General features: G+C 34.6%; 1 protein-coding gene across 1 annotated transcript; it reads right to left on the bottom strand.

The window, feature by feature from the left end:
* Nucleotides 1-14043: 14043 nt before the first annotated feature.
* On the bottom strand, nucleotides 14044-17079 carry LOC125678107 (ankyrin-1-like). The gene is made up of 3 exons (XM_048916239.2): nucleotides 16965-17079; nucleotides 16194-16874; nucleotides 14044-15578 (listed from the first exon to the last, which is right to left on the bottom strand). Exons 2-3 carry the CDS (start codon nucleotides 16221-16223, stop codon nucleotides 14139-14141), a joined length of 1470 nt encoding a protein of 489 aa, XP_048772196.1. The 5' UTR covers nucleotides 16224-16874; nucleotides 16965-17079; the 3' UTR covers nucleotides 14044-14138.
* Between the last annotated feature and the right edge of the window lie 3796 nt (nucleotides 17080-20875).

Below are 20875 nucleotides of genomic sequence, written 5' to 3'. Positions count from 1 at the left end.
CAATGCATATATACCTTACAACAGAATGTTATACACATAATACATAGAAAATAAATAAAACATTAAAAGCTGTACCTATCCTGATTGTCCTGAAAATAAATAAAACATTAAAAGCTGTCCTGATAATGTTAATGCTGTCCCCCTCTCCCCCATTTACTTGTGAAAATGTGAATGAATACAAAGCAATACTGATCTTTTCCTACAGTTCATTTCTGTTTTAAAAACAGTAGAGTATAAATTTATGAAATGTTGACAAAAACTAATAATGTTGATCTTGTTTAAGAACCAAAACACTGATTTGCGATTTCTTTAGAGGTGAGGACTATGTTTCATATCGAAGGGATAAAAATCAAGATTTCATGAATTCTCATTAAACTCGCTTATTCCAGAGGGTAGACACGTGGATCCTATGTCATTATCAATGTGTATTGTAACAGCTTCTTATGTTGCATTAACACATCTGACGAATGATCTCTAATATTAAACAAGAGTACCGCAAACAGTACAATATATGCCCGTCAGACAGTGAAATTCAACAAACGGTACAATATACGCCCGTCAGACAGTGAAATTCAACAAACAGTACAATATACGCCCGTCAGACAGTGAAATTCAACAAACAGTACAATATACGCCCGTCAGACAGTGAAATTCAACAAACAGTACAATATATGCCCGTCAGACAGTGAAATTCAACAAACAGTACAATATACGCCCGTCAGACAGTGAAATTCAACAAACAGTACAATATATGCCCGTCAGACAGTGAAATTCAACAAACAGTACAATATACGCCCGTCAGACAGTGAAATTCAACAAACGGTACAATATACGCCCGTCAGACAGTGAAATTCAACAAACAGTACAATATACGCCCGTCAGACAGTGAAATTCAACAAACAGTACAATATACGCCCGTCAGACAGTGAAATTCAACAAACGGTACAATATACGCCCGTCAGACAGTGAAATTCAACAAACAGTACAATATACGCCCGTCAGACAGTGAAATTCAACCTGTAAACACATTATGCACTTTGAATTGATATAACACACATTTGGAATAGAAAAGCCTTAAAGTAGGTCATGGTGCACCAATCCATCTGACATGTGAACTGATCATGTATTTCTCTCAGAGGGGGTTGTGACAAAATATCAGTACAATATCTGTATGTATGATAAAGTCCAGGAAAGTATTTTACCTACTTTTAACCTTAAAGTAGGCCATGGTGCACCAATTAAGTTGAAATGTGAACTGATTATGTATTTCTCTGAGAGGGAGGTTTTGACAAAATTTCAGGCCAATACTAGTATATGTATACGTAATGAAAAAGTCGGAAAATTGATTGACCTATTTTTAGTCCGAAAGTAGGTCAAGTACGGACCAATCCAGCTGAAATACAAACTGAACTTGTATTCCTCTAAGAGAAAGCCTGGCTAAATTTTAGGGCAATATCTGTATCCATAAGGAAAAAAGTCCGGAAAACTGTTTGACCTACGTTTAGCCCTAATGTAGGTTACGGACGGACGGACCAATCAGGCTGAAATGCAAAATGAACTTGTAGTTCTCCAAGAGGAACCTTATGATTAAATTTCAGCGCAATATCTGTATCCATAACGAAAATAAGTTCGGAAAACTGTTTGACCTACATATATAACCCTAAAGTACGTCAAGGTGCACCAATCTAGCTGAAATGCAAACTCGCTCTTACGCTTCTTAAGGGAGAAATTTTGATTTAATTTCAAAGCTATACATGCATCCGTTACGGAAAAAAGTCCGGAAAAGATGACCTCGGACGGACTGACAGACACCTGGACAGTGCCATAACATAATCCGTCCCTTCTAACGACGTGCGTATAAAAACAAAGTGATTTTGCAAATGGTACTGATTAATGGCGGTGCAATTGATGCTGGACGCTGACATACGAGGCTGACTTACGTCATCTCAAAAAATATTAAAATAACCAAGCTGAAGGACTGAGAATATTAAAATAACCAAGCTGAAGAACTGAGAATATTAAAATAACCAAGCTGAAGGACTGAGAATATTAAAATAACCAAGCTGAAGGACTGAGAATATTAAAATAACCAAGCTGAAGGACTGAGAATATTAAAATAACCAAGCTGAAGGACTGAGAAAACCAAGCTGAAGGACTGAGAAAACCAATCTGAAGGACTGAGAAAACCAAGCTGAAGGACTGAGGAAACCGGTTTCCTCAAGCAGTATTTTGTATCAAATTATAAAAATTGAGAGCATAAAAACCAATGATCCCTCATTCACTTAAACATTGAATATAATGTATGCAGCAAAGCTGAATTCAAAAGACATTTCTGGTACAAAATTGTCTAAATCCACTCACTATAATTCTACCGGTCACAGTAGCTCAGTGTTAGAGCGTTCGCTTCGTAACCGGGAGGTCATGAGTTCGAGCCCCGCTCGTGCCATGGCCGCGTCTAACCAAAAACGTAAACAAAGGTAATGATTGCTCCTTCGTTAAACACTCGGCAATTTGATTGATGGATTGTATATTATTTAACTACTCTCTCGAGAATTTTTTACTCATATGGAGACGTCACTATTGCCGCTGAAGGGCTGCAAAAATTTAGTCTTAAGCTAAATTTTAGGGCAATATCTGTATCCATAAGGAAAAAAGTCCGGAAAATATAAGCTGTTTATTAAAATAGTTTTTCAGTTGGTATTAAAGAGCTCTAGCAAATGAGAGTCCATTATAAAAATTTCTATTCAATGAAGTACAAAAGATATATATTTCATCGATTATAATACATGTTTTTGGCTATATTTATCTCTAAAACTTCATAGTTATTTCGGATTTCAAACATTTTGGTTGAGCATCACTGAAGAGACATTATTTGTGGAAATGCGCATCTGGTGCATCAAAATTGGTACCGTATAAGTTTTACATGTATATACATTGGAGTTTAAATTCTAATTCTTAAGCTACAATTGATCAGAAAATTATTTGAAATTTACAATAAATGTGTAAATGTTTCGACGTTTCGATCGTTCATACTAAAAAGATGTAGTTGAATTTCAATATAATTCATTCAGAAATGATTTCAAAATTATAAACATACCGATGAAGTATAATTGGATACATAGAAGATATTTGAATAATCTCTCTCTCTCTCTCTCTCTCTCTCTCTCTCTCTCTCTCTCTCTCTCTCTCTCTCTCTCTCTCTCTCATGGTGAAGACATCAACGAGAAATGTCTGAAGATAGTTTGTTTCGAAAGAAAGATAACTCTATATTTACTCAGAACGGGAATGAAGCTTTATTCATGCATTGTCTCTCTTTGCTGAAACGTACTCCTACATGGCTATTGTTATCGTCTTATAAAACAACTGTTACTCTGATGATATCATCTTATAAAACAATTGTTACACTAGTGATATCATCTTATAAAACGATTGTTACACTAGTGATATCATCTTATAAAACAATTGTTACACTAGTGATATCATCATATAAAACAATTGTTACTCTAGTGATATCATCTTATAAAACAATTGTTACTCTAGTGATATCTTATAAACAATTGTTACTCTAGTGATATTGTCTTATAAAACAATTGTTACTCTAGTGATATCTTATAAACAATTGTTACTCTAGTGATATCATCTTATAAAACAATTGTTACACTAGTGATATCATCTTATAAAACAATTGTTACTCTGATGATATCATCTTATAAAACAATTGTTACTCTAGTGATATCTTATAAACAATTGTTACTCTAGTGATATCTTATAAAACAATTGTTACTCTGAGATATCATCTTATAAAACAATTGTTACTCTGAGATATCATCTTATAAAACAATTGTTACTCTGAGATATCATCTTATAAAACAATTGTTACACTAGTGATATCATCTTATAAAACAATTGTTACACTAGTGATATCATCTTATAAAACAATTGTTACACTAGTGATATCATCTTATAAAACAATTGTTACTCTGAGATATCATCTTATAAAACAATTGTTACACTAGTGATATCATCTTATAAAACAATTGTTACTCTAGTGATATCATCTTATAAAACAATTGTTACTCTAGTGATATCTTATAAACAATTGTTACTCTAGTGATATCTTATAAAACAATTGTTACTCTAGTGATATCTTATAAACAATTGTTACTCTGAGATATCATCTTATAAAACAATTGTTACACTAGTGACATCATCTTATAAAACAATTGTCACTAGTGATATCATCTTATAAAACAATTGTTACTCTAGTGATATCTTATAAAACAATTGTTACTCTAGTGATATCTTATAAAACAATTGTTACACTAGTGATATCATCTTATAAAACAATTGTTACTCTGAGATATCATCTTATAAAACAATTGTTACACTAGTGATATCATCTTATAAAACAATTGTTACTCTAGTGATATCATCTTATAAAACAATTGTTACTCTAATGATATCATCTTATAAAACAATTGTTACACTAGTGATATCTTATAAAACAATTGTTACTCTGAGATATCATCTTATAAAACAATTGTTACACTAGTGATATCATCTTATAAAACAATTGTTACACTAGTGATATCATCTTATAAAACAATTGTTACTCTAGTGATATCATCTTATAAAACAATTGTTACTCTGATGATATCATCTTATAAAACAATTGTCACTAGTGATATCATCTTACAAAACAATTGTTACACTAGTGATATCATCTTACAAAACAATTGTTACTATGATGATATCATCTTATAAAACAATTATTACACTAGTGATATCTTATAAGACAATTGTTACTCTAGTGATATCGTCTTATAAAACAATTGTTACTCTAGTGATATCTTATAAAACAATTGTTACACTAGTGATATCTTATAAAACAATTGTTACTCTAGTGATATCTTATAAAACCATTGTTACTCTAGTGATATCTTATAAAACCATTGTTACTCTAGTGATATCTTATAAAACAATTGTTACTCTAGTGTTATCGTCTTATAAAACAATTGTTACTCTAATGATATCTTATAAAACATTTGCTAATCTAGTGATATCTTATAAAACAATTGTTACTCTAATGACATCTTATAAAACATTTGCTAATCTAGTGATGTTATCTTTTAAAACAATTGTAACTCTAGTGATATCTTATAAAACCATTGTTACTCTAGTGATATCTTATAAAACAATTGTTCAGGCTATTCAAAAGTACATACATGTATAAGTCAGCACGATCAGTTTTCTATGCATGTCACAAGTGTTTGTAAACACTGATTTGAAATCAAATAATTCTGGTTAAAACAGGTGAAATAATGCATGACATGTCGCACAGCCTCATAAATACCTACGTGCGATGATTTAACAGCGTTTTTACAAGGTGAAAAAAAGAATTGTCGAAATTCGGAACCATACAACTTTGAATTACCGATTATTTTCGTAATTTTTTAATTTTCATCGTCGAATTTATATTCAATTTGAAGATATACATTGTGTCCATTCAAATGCTTGCAATTATCTCACAGCAGTAGTTGTTTGCATCATTTCCCTTATAGACCCAATGCTCCCTATTAAATCTGGTTTTGTATTGACATATTTGGGACATGTTCTTTTAGATAGTATGGTCAATTATCTGAAATGGCTACATCTCCTGAATATGCTAGCTGCTGTACGAAAGAAACTAGGCTTAACTGTAGCCCAGATTAGAATTCGTTGCATATGCAATGTATATAATTAGATGCTGGCATAAGACAGTAATACCCGCATGCAAGTGTTTGCCTTCAAATATATTCTCCGTTGTACTTTACTAGCATAGAAGCCTCAATAGTTACCATATAACATACTCTATACCATATATATTCTTGCTGTATATGTCAAGATGCATTGGGTATTCTGTTGGGAAAGTGTCTTAGGGACGTCCCAAACCATATTTCATAATTGTTGAAATATATTTAAAACAACTTGGGTCCTAACCCCTAAACGATACATATTCCCGCTGCATATACAAATGTAGACTTGCTCAAGTCTCTATGTTTAATAATCATTGCTCTCTTTCATACTTTTAATAATGCCAAACTGGTGACATTAGGTATGGTAGAGAGCAAATATTTAGACTTCTGAAACACAGAAAAATTTGAACGAAATGATAAAGTAATAAAAACAACATAGAGACTTGAGCAAGTCTAATACAAATGTACCAATACGCTAGGAGTATTCTGATGGGCAAGTTCCCCGAGGCCATAACTTCCATCATTTTTTATTTATTTTTCAGATACATTTATCTTTAAAATGGTTGCGAATCCAACCCTTAAAGCAAATATATTCTTGTTCCACATGACACAATGCAATGAGCACCAGGTTATCCACTTCATTTGACCCTCACGGTAAAAATTAAAATTCCGAAAACTTATTGCACATCTATAGCACACCACCAATTACCTACCAAAAGATTATTTGACTATTGTGTAAAATGGAAGAACATTAAAACCATTAAAATAAAACCAGGGTTTTATTTGTCGATAATAAGTCGTTGTTTGGCCCTCATTTGGCCCAAAGTATAAAACTGAAAATTCCCCAAACTTACTGCACATCTACGGAACACAACCAATCATTTTCCACAACGATAATTGGGCTACAACGTAAATTGCAAGCAGAGTTCTGTAAACAAGGGAATTATTTTTAAAAAAAACAACGTCGTTTTCGACCCCCATATTTGCCTCAGAGTGAAAAGGAAAATTCCGAAACCTCATTGTACATCTACAGGACACCACCAATCATTTACCATAAGATTTGGCAATTGCGTAAAGTGTAAGAAGAATTCTGGGAACTAAGTTTTTGTGGGAAAACCTCGTTTTCGAATACACCCCCCCCCTCCCCATTTGGACCCCGGGGTGAAAATGAAAATTTCGAAATCTTATTGCATATCTACAGAACACCACCAATCACCTTTCAGAAGATGTTTTGGATACTGCATAAAATATAAGAGAGGTTCTGTGAACCAATTTTTAAAGAAAAAACATCGTTTTAACCCCCATTTTGCCCCTATGGTAGAACTGAAAAATTCCAAAACCTTATTGCACATCTATTGGGTATTACCAGTCATATTCCAAAAGACTGACTGGTTACTACTTAAGATGAAAGAGGAGTTTGAGGAAGAAGAATGTGTGACAGGCGGACCGAACAGGGTAACAACAATATACCCGAGCTTTCTTTCGGACGTACAGGTATAACTATTTTCTGGGCTAGTTACGTATTCGATAGAGAGTATTTGTGGTTATGTACTAAACATACTTGTCTAAATGAAATTCTCAAATATACCATAAATATAGTGATTTTTGCTGGAAATGATTTTTGACAATTTTGCGGGTCTTTGATAATCGCAAGAATAATTTTCATAAAAATAAATTGAAATCTCTAATGTTGTCCTTTAGTAACAAAACTAATTTGCATTATTTAAAGGGGCATGGACACGGTTTTTGGTTTCAAAAACTGACGCAAAGATGTATTTAAGACATCTTAACTTTTCATTTTCAAACCGAGGCATTAGCATTGTTAAATTACATAATATGCCACGTGATTCAACTATTAGCGTGTCACAAAAGCTTTCATATTGAAAATTGTCAGGGATTTTTCGTCTTTGTGCTTGCCCCCTACTTTTTTCAATAATATATGTCTAAATGTGACATACTTTTTAGAAATCTTAGTGTTCTCATTTCCTCATGTGGTTTCCTGGCTACGTGTATCAAAAACATGTTGACAAACACGGTTTTGGGAGCCGGATATTTTGTAAATACAAATTATATATCCTGTGTAAAATATTTTTAATCGTCTTATTTTAAAAAGATCTTTATTTCTATAACAAAACACTGTCAATTTCAATCGAGCAAAAATCGTGTCCATGTCCCTTTAAGTACAAAAATCATCCTATAGCATTTTTACCCAATTTCGCAAAAATAAATCTACCCCAAAATATCAGATTCGTGGTGTGACATTGCTTCACTGTTATAATATACATTATCAGATTGGTGGTGTGACATTGCTTCACTGTTATAATATACATTTTGTAAAATTCAAGTCAAACATCACAAGTATAGTATACATTTTGTAAGATTTAAATTAAACGTCACTCGTATAGACTACATGTATATACATATGTATCTGTAGAGAAGTTAGGCCAAACATTTTATCCTCTGTCGTCATTATATTTATTTATGAAGCTAACTCATTCTTCATGAGAACTTATTAACGGGTCACGGATGCTAAAGAATGAGAACTTATTCACGGGTCACGGATGCTAATCAATTTCATGTGCAGTCATTGTTATATGGTCTTCCGCGGGGCATTGTGATTGACGTCAGCCAGTGAACCAAATACGTCATTTCAGTCGGTCAACTGCAGCAAATCGAGCATGCGAATTCACTCCCCTGTTTGCGAGCACCTGTTTCTAAGTAAACACGTGCACATCGGGAAACAATGCGTTAATCGTTGGATCGAATTAGGTGACGGTTCTTGTTGAGTCTGTGGAGTCGGAATATTTCCACTGTTCTAGAGTTGTAATGTACTTATGATAGTCAGTCCCACACAGTCACCTTTGGATAAAAGGAGTTAAACACAATACCATGCCACATCAATACAAAATAGCTTGAAAGAAAGTTTTCTTAAATTTTGAGCTAAACTTGATGCTGAATATTCATAGTGTCATGGTAACCTGATTTAGAATTACGTATGTGTCCAAACTGCATCCTCATCTGTGTGAAGTTAACATGGTGACCTGATTAAGAATTACTTTTAAAAAGTATTTGTCCAGACTGGATCTTCATCTGTGTGAAGTTAACGTTGATGCACCGGATATCAAACATTCGATCCCATACCGTTTTTGTCCGTGTTCGTATTTTTGCGGGACTCATATCTTTAGCGCTAATTAGAGATTGTGGTAAAGAAAGGAATTATCTTGTTGCCCAAACCGGTCGCGGTAGCTCAGTGCTGGAGCGCTCGCTTCGTAACTGGGAGATCGTGAGTTTGAGTCCCTCTCGTGCCACCTAGGACGTTAACATAGTAGTGATTGCGATCGGCATTTAGAAGTGAGAATCACGGGTCTTTCGGATAAGACCTTAAAAATGAAGGGGACGGCAGACGTTGGCACGTTAAAGAACCTTTACTGCTACGTCTCTGAGCTCTAAGCATAAGTCTAACGTTGTGGCACTTCGCCTACAGCTGGTGACGTCTCAATATGAGTAAACAATTCTCAACGGGGTGTAAAACTAACAAACTAACTAACAATCAATCAAATTGTTTATTATACAGGAGTACGAACGAAACTTATTCACGATGGCAACAAATAATGCCGCAATACTAAATATAAATACACGCATGATATTTTGTTTTGCCTTATTCTCAAAATAAATGGGCATCTAGCAAATTCTGCAAGTGAATGCGTATTGTATGAACAATTTTATATCATTGTTTCTAATTTCTAGCTCATGATTTAAAGATTGGGTTTACTTGTCTTTTGTCTAAGAAAATTGGTGGGAGGGGCGGGGGGTTCTAATGAAGCCGAGGTTTTGATAATGTAGAATGTGATAAAATGGAATAAAATAAACGTCTAGGAACTGGTTTCACGAATATATTAAGTGGCCGAAGTTTGACAGGAAAAACTGCGTAAATTACACAAGTTTTTGTGTAAATGTGTTAAAATTGATGAGGTATAATAAATGAATAAAATTCTGTGTTGAACTTCGTGAATACACGTCATGCATCGACCAACATGCAATGTTATTCTTCATTCCTTCATGTACTAAATACAAGAAAGTAAAGTTTATTTTAAGTCGGCACTATATACATAAAACAAAGACAAAGACACATAGCATGCATGTACATGTATACACAGACCATATCACAGGTTAACAAACTTAGACACATAATATGCATGTACACATATATTCCAAATTAGGAATATGTATCGAGAAACACAAATATGAATTTATTTTCAATATTAAAACAATTGAATTTCAGAAAAATTAAAGAATGTTTCAATATTTGGCCAAACATTGTTGTTGTCGTATATATCATCCTTTTGGTACGTATAATAGCATTTTACTGCTGACTCTCATGTCTTACCCAGAATATTAACATTGTCATGCAGAAAAGGGCGATCACTCCCAATGTGTTTCGATGCAGTAAGTTTAAATGGGATATGATTAGTTAATTTACAGATGTATATTATCAAAAATAGTTATAATTCATCAATTCTGCGTTAATTAAACAAGTGGACAACTTTTCCTTAAAACGGTTACATCAGTTAGTGGTAAATGTTATTTATTATATCATATGATGTATCCAAAATGAGTTCAGAAGCTTGTCAAGCTCGTGGTCCCGTGTTTCGATGACTTTTTTTTTTAATTCGCGAGGCTGCTTCAGTTTACTCTAGATGAAAGAAAATTGAACGAGGCAAAAAAGGTAAATGCATACAAAAGCAATCTGATTAAAATCAGATCCTATGATCCGCCCACTTAGATCGCTACACTAGGAGATCCTAGTGTAGCGATCTAAATGAGCGGATCTTAGGATCTGATTTTAATCAGATTGATACAAAACAAAAGTGATAATGCGGCATAATCATGTTATTCGATCCGCGGACCTTATGATTGCATTTATTCCGTAAATGTGACTTTTAAAAAGGGAATAAATAACATGATTAGTTAACATGTGTAAAAATATAAAAGTATTAGTAACTAGTTAGTTCGTGTGCCGAGTATCTATAATTATATATCTTTATATATATAACCATGATAACAAGTCCGCGGACCGAATAACATGATTATGCCGATAATGCACGTTTATAATAACAATGCACTGAGAAAATAGTAGGGTGTTGGCTGTATAGGGAGGCGCTAACAGGAAGTGATAATCCACGTTTATGATAACCGTGCACTGACAAAATAGTAGGATATTGACTATATAGGGAGGAGCTAACAGGAAGTGATACTGCACGTTTATAATAACCATGCACTGAGAAAATAGTAGGGTATTGACTATATAGGGAGGAGCTAACAGGAAGTAATAATGCACGTTTATAATAACCGTGTACTGAGAAAATAGTAGGGTATTGACTGTGTAGGAAGGAGCTAACAGGAAGCATACCAGATCGATGTGCGTTTTGACATTCTGCCCTGTTCCATTTTGCAGTGAAATCGATTCCGGTTTACAATACACAAAAAGTCATTAATGCATTCTATTGTACTTTGCTCTGCGACTGGGGTTCGTCACAGAACTAGATAAAACAACCAAGAATCTAATTTTTACAAATGTTAGCTAACTCCTAAATTCATCTGAGAAACTCTATCAAAATATCGCTCGTGTGTGAATCTCTAATTCTCGTCTCTGTAACATTTATGTGTGTCCTACTCTCTTTATAGGATTCATGAGATTGATCACCGTTATCTTCACTGTTTCATTAAAATGGAACCCAGCTTTTCATGCCATTAGATGGCTGTACTTGTTTCTAGTTAATATGCGTAATTTTAACGTTATTTCGTTATCTATGGCGCCTACCATGTTTTGATTTTTTGAGTATGTATATATAGCAATCTTTTCCAAGTTCAATATACTTCCGTAATACAAACAACCTAGAGATATATTTCTGAAATGAATTAAAAATATCAACTTTAAATTTTGCAGTCAGATACCTCCCTCAAAAAAAGAAGGAAAAAGGGAAAGAAAATGAAAAAAAAATGACACCTACGCTTTTTAGTGTAATGTGTTTCTAATACCGGTAATTCATATCAGGAAATCATAGGTTTGATTAAAAGCGCATGCATGTTTATAGCAGAAATATGAATTGTGTGTCTGGGTAAAATAATTAGCACACCGTCCCTAACTTTTGGCGGTATTTTTTAACTAATTAAATGAAAAACAAAGCTGGTGTATATAGTAAGGCATCTTTTTACTTATAGTACTGAAGTGTGAGGACTTGTCAGATTTCGACACATCGTTTCTACAATGAGTCATCATGCATTTAGCTAGCAATTTAATGAATTCATAACTAGTGCCAAAATAATCTTCCATTATCGAATGATGGCGCTTATTTTGATTACGGAAAGTATTTAAACGAAAGATTTTCCCCCCGAAATTTAAATGAGTTCCATTTCAATATTAACCTTGCAGCAAGAGGGTCCTGTTTAATGCGCGACAGCTTTCCAAACAACTTTGTAAAATGTTTGGTCTCCTTAGATAAGATTTCAAACATTTTGTATGGAGGCCATAGCAGAAACAAACACCAATTACCATTTGTCTGGTATTGACATTTGCATTCTTTAAGGTGCTTGAAACTGCATACCAAGCACCACCTCATTGTGTAACTAGGGTAAAATGATCGTTTACTCTAAGAGAGATCTGTATTCATTGATATTAAATATATGTCATACAAGCTTCTTTTTGTGTATTGCACTTAACGTGTCAAAACCTCACTACAGAACCGAAGTTTCAAAGCAGATGTTTTTAATTGCAAAGCTGTCTTTACAACACAGAATTATATCTATATCTGAGTTCACTTTTAACTGGTTTAATAATATTTTTACAGTGTATTACATATAAATATTGTTTTAATTTATTATAACTGTTACCTGCACGAGAATGTAACGTTTACACTTAATAATTAGTGATTTTCATATCAACATTTCTTAACGTTCAATATATATAATATATATATATATATATATATATATATATATCTGTGTATGTGTTTTATATGTCTTTGATATAAAGTTTAATTTGTCTGTTAAATTCTGTCAATTTGTAGTATAATCTTGTGCCATTTTAAGTAATGAAATCTCAAAACAGTCAAATAATAAAAACTCTTACACGATTCATACTACACGGCAGACGAAATGGAACTGGACGTCTGCAACGACCCGGATCAGACACATCATATACGCAGACAATTAGATGATGAGCGAGAAATTTTCGGAATGTAATGCACGGCAAATGACCGTCGGTTGCAGTACAATTGTTAGATGTATAGTGCCTGTATTTCTGATAACCTTTCCGTACAGGCAGTGTTTGCCAGGTACTGGAATAGCGAAATATCACCCGACTTGCACCTTGACATAGTTTATTTAACCTGAATTTCCTCATTGTCTGGAACAAGCATGGCTAACCTTGGTTGATGGCAAATGAACTAAAGTGGTGTATATATATATATATATATATATATATATATATATATATATATAATCATTTATTAAATGTAAAAATAGTCTCATCATCGACAAAACTTGTTTCAATTTTGTACAATTTTACAATGGCTTTCCGCGTAGTTATAGTCTCTGGGTATTAGTAACATTTAAAGTTTGGCATTTTACAAGCATGAATTTTAACTGCATTTTGTTTGATAATTTTTAAATCTCAATTCTGAGTATAAAGTTTTCGTTATCTTAACTGGTGTCCATCCTTTATCTTACAGGTGATGAAGAAAACGTAAATTTCTCCATCCAAACAAATACGATGAAAATGTTAATTCCACCGTTAAAATGGTGTTTCAATAGTACACCAGCGTTGGCAAACACCATGAGGGAAAATATGCATCATGCAGAAATATGAATTTCAAAAAACGAGGTATTAGTCTGTTAGCTAATTATGTTTCTCTGTACATGTATAAGCGAAGTCTGCAGTTATATTCCATAACTTCTTTTGTTCATTGGATTATACACTTAACGTAAAATGGGATAACTTTCCTCTTGTAATTACATTATTGCTTGTAGAATAAAGTAATTCTTTTTGTGAAAGTTTTGGAAATTAGTTGTAACAGGTATGTAGTTTAATTCTTAAGAAAACGCCAAGGTGTTTCTGTGGGAACAGACATACCACATCAGCAAAAAAGACAGGAATGTTGCAAAATTGCACTCGCTGATTTAAGATGAGGTGCACGACAGAGATGTGTTTGACAGTTCAACAACGTAGGTAAATAAATATTGTCTCTTACATCAATCATACCCTAGACAGGAGGTGATCCCTGTTTCAAAACCGAAGACAACAAATAAATACATTCTAGTTTTTAATTGTGAAATATTCTACTTCAAGAAATAAACTATGAAAATCGTAACAATTCTGCAACCTTAGTAACCGTATTCTATTCATCATAAATCAAATAGGAGGTAGGATTTGACAAGACTAGGGAGGGGGAGGTTTTTTACTTTCTCTGGAAGTCCGGTACAGATTCGGTCCCGTATGTACAACCTACACAGGTGTTTCAGTTCTCTGGGCTGACATCCATACGACATCAGATGCTTTTTGGCCTCCACATTTAACGTATTTACGTGTTTAATGCTGTCGTTATCGTACAAACAAGCCGCGACAAACAATAGATGACAAACTTCCTTCTTTCCAAACACATTGTGCATATAATGGAGGATTCCAAATGGGTCCTTGGAACGCACTACCCCTAGGTAGCCACGAAAACTGACTTTGGCGCCAAATTTAATGAGCAGAGATATCACGTCAAAATGAATATCGCATCCATTGTTTTTCAAATATTCTATCAAAGGAGGATGGTAGGGGTCTATGTAACTCGTGTGTTCTGAAAATGCATTGACATTGGCGTTGTTGTTGAGCAGCAACTCTACGATTTCTCTTCGGTGTTTCAGACCGACTGAAGCACAAGCAAGCATTAACGGCGTGGCTCCGTTTTCAGTCCTTTCCTCAACTTCAGCCCGATATTGTAGTATAAGTTCACACAGTGGTAAGTTGTCTCTTAGTATAGCTTCGTGAAGAGGGTTGTACTTGTAGTTGTTCGGACGGTTCAGAAAGGCACCATTCTTGAGCAAACACTCTGTAATATCGGCATTTCCTGCCTGCACGGCGTAGTGAATTGGTCTTCGTTGTTCAAATCTTGCAGGACATGTGGCGTTTACATCCGCGTTATACTGCAACAACAATTTAACAGTTGATAACTTTTGTTCCTTGCAGGCTCTCATCAAAGGCGTCACGCCACATCTGTTGTAAACGTTTGGATCCGCTCCATGACTAAGCAACAGTTCCATGCATTCTAAATTATCAAGTGGTACTAGACTGATTTCATATCCCATGAAATATTTATGATTCGGACTTGCACCGTTTTCTAACAACAGCCTTGTGCATTCGATGTGGTTATTTTCGATCGCCATATTTAGTGGATCCATAGTCCTAAAACTGGAATTTTCCTTCTCTTCATGATCAACGTTGCAAAAATTCAAATTTGCTCCATTTTTTATTAAAACGTTTAATACGCCATGAAATCCTTTTCTCGTGCAAATATGCATCGGCGTGTACCCAATATCATCTGTCAAATTGACGTCAGCGCCATTTTCTATTAGTAGTTTGACACACTCTATGTAGTTCACAAAAGAGGCGTAATGAAGGGGTCGCAATCCTTTCTTAACGCGTCCGTTGACATCCGCTCCGCATCGGACGATCAGTGTGATGTCTTCTAGAGGGGATTTATACGTGATGGCATCAGCGAGGAGCCGTAACAGTGCATCTGGCGTCCACTCTACTCGCCGCCTGATAATTGGCTTGGGACCGTCGTAGGTCATGCAATTCTACAAAAATGGACATTATGCATGAATTTCCGTCATATTATTGGTATGGGTCATGCAATTGATTATTCATAAATTTCTATCTTATTATATACTTTTTAATTTTTCTATATTTGAAATACTTTATTATTATTTCTTTTTTAAATTTAAGGACATTTACAGGTATTATCCAGAAGGAAATGGAAATTAATTGTTTTCATGAAATGTCATATAACAGAATATCATCTGGGGTTTTTTGGTGGGTTTTTTAAAATTTATTTATTTATTTATTTTTGAAAAAACAACGAATAATTCATTTGTGTGTTTATTGATAAAAAAAGAAGAAAAATATTAGTTTTGGTAAACTTTGAAAGGATTCAAGTATCTTTTGAAAACAAAAAGATATCTCAGTAACTTGTCCGATCTACTTAAGAAAGCAATAAATTAGAAACTGAAGAAAAATGTTTTCATGCATTTTTTGAATTTCAAAACTTAAAACGTTTATAAATCTATACAAACACAATAATCATTCAAGGCAGGCTATTTCATGTCAAAGTATAATTTCTTCCTTGAAATATTTTCCGAATGATCCTCCTTGGGAAGACATGCCATGGCGTATGGAAGCAAAATAATTCTTACCTCAAAATCTTCATAGTCGTCACACTCCATTCCGTGAGTTCGATTGAGGCACTGATCTTTCCCTACTACACGGATATTTATAATGTCCGCGCAGTCGTGTTTTTACTATTACGCTTCACGCATCGATTAGGTTGTTGAAGAGGTTCAAGCAAGGATAAACAAATCAATATGATAAACAATAGCGTACCGTGTTACTGTATCGAATGCCTGATGTATCGTGGATACACTCTCCATTACGCGATCTATGCAAATGATCCTTTCAGCGTTTTTATCGAAATGGTTCATCGGAAGTGAACCTAGAATCCCCTCGTTTATGTGTCAGAATTAGCAACCGACCTAACCTGAGAGCGAAAGAAATAGCATCCATAGGGGAGAGAGAAGTCAATCAGTAATATTGTTCTACTGGCATAATGGTACTGTCTACAGCGTCATTGAGGTGAACGATTGCGCGCGGTATTCTACTTGTCGTTTTATACAAGGTGTTTTATCTATTCGATGGTGTTAACCTCCCTAGAGACAATGATTAAAACATCAACTACCCCGTAATAAAGAGATCATAGGGCAACCTGAGACATGCTCTTTTGAAGAAATGACTTCAACAGACATCATACAGAGAATTTCCCTCCTGTGTCTGGGTGCTGTTCGTAAGTTTTCTTAAGCAGTCAGCATTTTTCGTAGTACCTGTTAATTAAAAGAAGAATGTTCGAATAAATTGGTACAAGAAGAGTAGAAATCGTCCAATAAAGAAAACAAATATGTAAATGAACTGACATATACGAGCAGTTTTCCTCTCGCTTTCTCTGAATTTTAGTAGATATTCTGAATCAAACATTTTACAACATTCTTTGTGCTTCATGCAACATACGGACTTGAAATGTTCGGTTTGAAAGAATTTTGAGATGAAGGGAAGGCATGGTTTTAAGTTGTTTACTAACATCCATTCAGTAATTATACCCCTCGCAAACAAAGTGTTGGGAGTGTATAGGAATCATATCAGTTGTTCGTCCGTCCAAATATCTGAAATTTTCCATAATTTTGTAATGGTGTGCCATGACCTAAACAAAGTTCATGATTAAGGTCATTTTGTATTGTTGTTCCGGTTAGAGCTTTATTGCTTATAACCCCGAACCAAAGGGATTTGTCAAGGCCAAAAGTAGGGCAATTGGTATTTGTTTATGTCCCTTTGAGAATTTTCCCCTCATTGTAGAGACGTCGCCGGAGAGATGTACTCGGCGATCCGCACGTCAATCGTGGTCAATGTTTTCCTGTTGAATTTTGCTGTGGTAATAAACACTCAAATGAGCTTGATTTTTTTCTCAATTTTTTACGAAAATTGCTTACGCGAACATCGAGTCCAATCAAAAGTTCGAGGTACTAACTAGCTCTTTCCAAAGTCAATAAGCTAATGATGCTTTGTGTCTTTCATATTTATATGAGAAATCAGAATTTTAGGTGCGAGAATACAACAGCGCATATAGAAACTATATGTGTAATTTTGCGTTTTATAAATGAATAAAATAATAATAACACACAGTGGTTTCCACATGTATGATAAATAATTATTTGCTAAATAAATACATGTAAATAAGAGTGTCTCCCCAGCCCTTTATATTAATCAGCCGCCAGACTTTTATCAATTGTTATATTTATGTCTCATATTCAAATTGTTGATATACAAGTGATTTTTCTCTCTCAATATATTTACATTAACTCTAACCTGGACCCACTTGAAGCTAGACCCCTCCCATAGGCGTAGCTTGGGTTCGAATCTTACCGAGGCAGGGGGTCTGGGGAAGAAGCTATCGACATTTTAACAACGTAAAAGGTGTTGTTTTTTTTTTTACCGAGGCAGCTGCCTCGGTTGCCTCAATGAAAGCTACGCCACTGCCTCCCCATCCCTTTGTTCCTTCAACACAATTTCTTAAAACGTCATATATAAATCGAAACCGTGCATATAAGGCTGGTACTTAACATATTCGGAAAGGTGTGATAAAATTTCAGGTATGCTGGCCAATATTTACAATATATGTATATTTCTCGTGATGCATGATCCATTTCCCAAGAGTTTTTGTCCCCACCACGTGCGACTTATGAAATATCGAGCCCGATATAAGCGATAAATTTACTTCTGAAAAAATGTGAGGCGTGGAAGAGCCGAATACTACTGTAGTGTAGGCACGCCACCAGTTGTAGCATGTAGGTAAAATACCACACATAAATCTATGCTAAGCGTTCAGGGTTCTTTTACGTGAAAACGCCTTCCGCAAAACGGGGCCTGGAAATACTTGGGCTATCTCTAAATGTCGAGCGTTTGGCGAAGGAGCAATCACTAGTTTGACGCGGCCATGACACCAACGAGGCTCGATCTCATGACCTCCCGATTACGATGTGAAACGCCCTACCACTGAGCTACGGCGACGAGTTTAAAAAAGAATTGTGTAGGTCATAACTATATGTGTCAAAGTGTGACAGAGATTTTAATAGAATATCATATTATTTGGCGCAGAGGTTGCTAATATAGGGAGATGATGCGTCATGATCTAAATCAAGGTCATGCAGTCACCATTGTAACGGAGAGACAACAGTAACACTTACTTGGCGGGAACATTGGTGTTGACCAGATTGAACCAAGTTGATAAAGTCCGGAGCAAGCTTAATATATACATTGAGGATATAAAATTGAAAACCTTCAAATTTACTTCATTTAGTCAAAAAATGCAGTTTTAGTAGAAAGCAATCTGAAAAAAATTTAAAACCCTTGCTGGACTCAAACCCGCGATGTACAGTTCAGCAGTCAACGTGCTAACTTACTGAGCTACTCAGTTCGGCAATGATTTTTAAATGAATAAAATAATATTGCTTATATCTATATTTTCCTCCATGTTTAAAAGGAAGTCAGCCATTATGACGATGTAGAGTACCTCCTTAAGACCACGAAAAGCGTCGCTATGCTTGGTTCCGAAGGTCATAAGTCAACCCTGGGCTGGGGCGGAAGTGAGGAACTATATAATAGTGAATTGTCTATGTGCTTTATATTCAATATTACATGTACGTCTCATTCTTATTTTACAGTTAATTGTAATCTCTGTACTTAAACAAATCAATTGTAGTACATGTATATCTTACATGGTCCACTTCCATTTAAAGCTGTATGACCCGATGTTCATGTATTATTTTTGTACATAATTACTTTAAAGCAGATTAATTACTTTATAAAGTTATTAACTTTCCCTTAATTACATGCTTGAAAACATCTGCATGTAAAAGAAAACAGTGCGAATATTATTTAGAAAGTAAATATAGTGGCTACATATATAAATCATCCAATAATAGACGTCTATAAATAGACTCACGCGCGTCAGGGGAATCCCAACATGATGTATTAACTCATACGCAACTGTCTAGTTTTAAGGCTGAAAGAGCGTAAAACAACGAATTACTAAGAGGTATTTGATATTTTTATTTCTATTAAACTTATGGTACGGTACTGTTATAACAAAATACACAGCTTTACACAGATAAGACCACCGATGATCTGAAAGTTTGAACTGGTCACGTGACTGTCACTTGAAATGGCAGAGTGACGCAGTTATTTGTAAACATCGATTTAAAATCAAATTACCTGGGTTATAACAGGTGAAATAATTTATGATAGGTCGTACAGTCTCATAACTACATACGTGCGATGATTTAATAGCGTTTTTACGAGATGGAAAAAAATATTGTAATTCGGACCATACAGCTTTAAATAAAAACTTCCCTGTCTCACTGACTGTGTATTACGTGTGTGGTGACGCGCTGCTACCTGACGTCGTGAGTTCAAACCCAGTCTGTCCAGAGCGGAAGTTAGTATTCCTAGTGAATTTCTCTGTGCTATCTACATGTGTCTATATACACCATTCCGGTGCTTAATATATTCATTACAGGTTGGGGAAATCTAAAATTAGAAATCGTACGATTTCGTTTTCTATTGAGCCAGTAGTAATATCTGCCTGAACAGTTAACGGGTAATGTTTTATGTATAGAGAATTCTTTGTATTGTGTCATTCGAGCTTAAGACTACGTGGATTTCTATCACACCGCACTCTCCCATGGTTTTTGTGTTGTTATATGTATATTCTTTGTAATTGTTAAGGAAGCACTTAAATTGATATATGTTGAGCAATGTCATCAATAAACTTCGCAGGTCTTGGAGCTGTTATAATATTGGTGTTTTGTTTTGATTTTTGAATGAGAATATAAATAATTTATGTTCGTATTTTGAGACTGGTCGAATTAGAATTAATCTTATTTCTCAGTGGTGATATAGACAGTTGTCGATCAAATTTCGTGAGAAGTTTCTTTCTCTTCTGAGACCTCTGTGGTTTCAAGTTCTGGCAAGTGTTGAAGACGTTAATCTTGTCATTTGGCTACGATACAACGATGTACTTCACATTATATAACGCAAAGAAGGCAATATCTGAAAATATTCTCCCGCGTCGAAGAAAATGAGTTCAATTTATATCTGTTTCATATTTATTACATCAATTATAACTGACGAAATGTGGTTTATATTATTTTTGAAAAAGTTTAAAGAGAGTTTGCAGTTGTAAAGATCACTGGAGAGAGAGAGAGGGGGGGGGGGTATTTATGTAATCTCACCAGTCAGAAAACAATCCTTTACTTTCGATTTGCTTTCGATC

The sequence above is a fragment of the Ostrea edulis genome, chromosome 2 (genome assembly GCF_947568905.1).
Source record: "Ostrea edulis chromosome 2, xbOstEdul1.1, whole genome shotgun sequence".
NCBI lineage: Eukaryota > Metazoa > Mollusca > Bivalvia > Ostreida > Ostreidae > Ostrea > Ostrea edulis.
Note: the sequence above shows the minus strand (reverse complement) of the source record. Positions and strands in the feature narration are given on the sequence as shown.

What these genes read in the sequence shown, in the direction of transcription:
- LOC125678107 (XM_048916239.2), bottom strand. Translation starts at nt 16,223, where the DNA reads ATGGAGTGTGACGACTATGAAGATTTTGAG. An exon ending in ACGACTATGAAGATTTTGAG is followed by an intron (nt 15,579 to 16,193) that starts GTAAGAATTATT and finishes CCATTTTTGTAG; the next exon opens with AATTGCATGACCTACGACGG.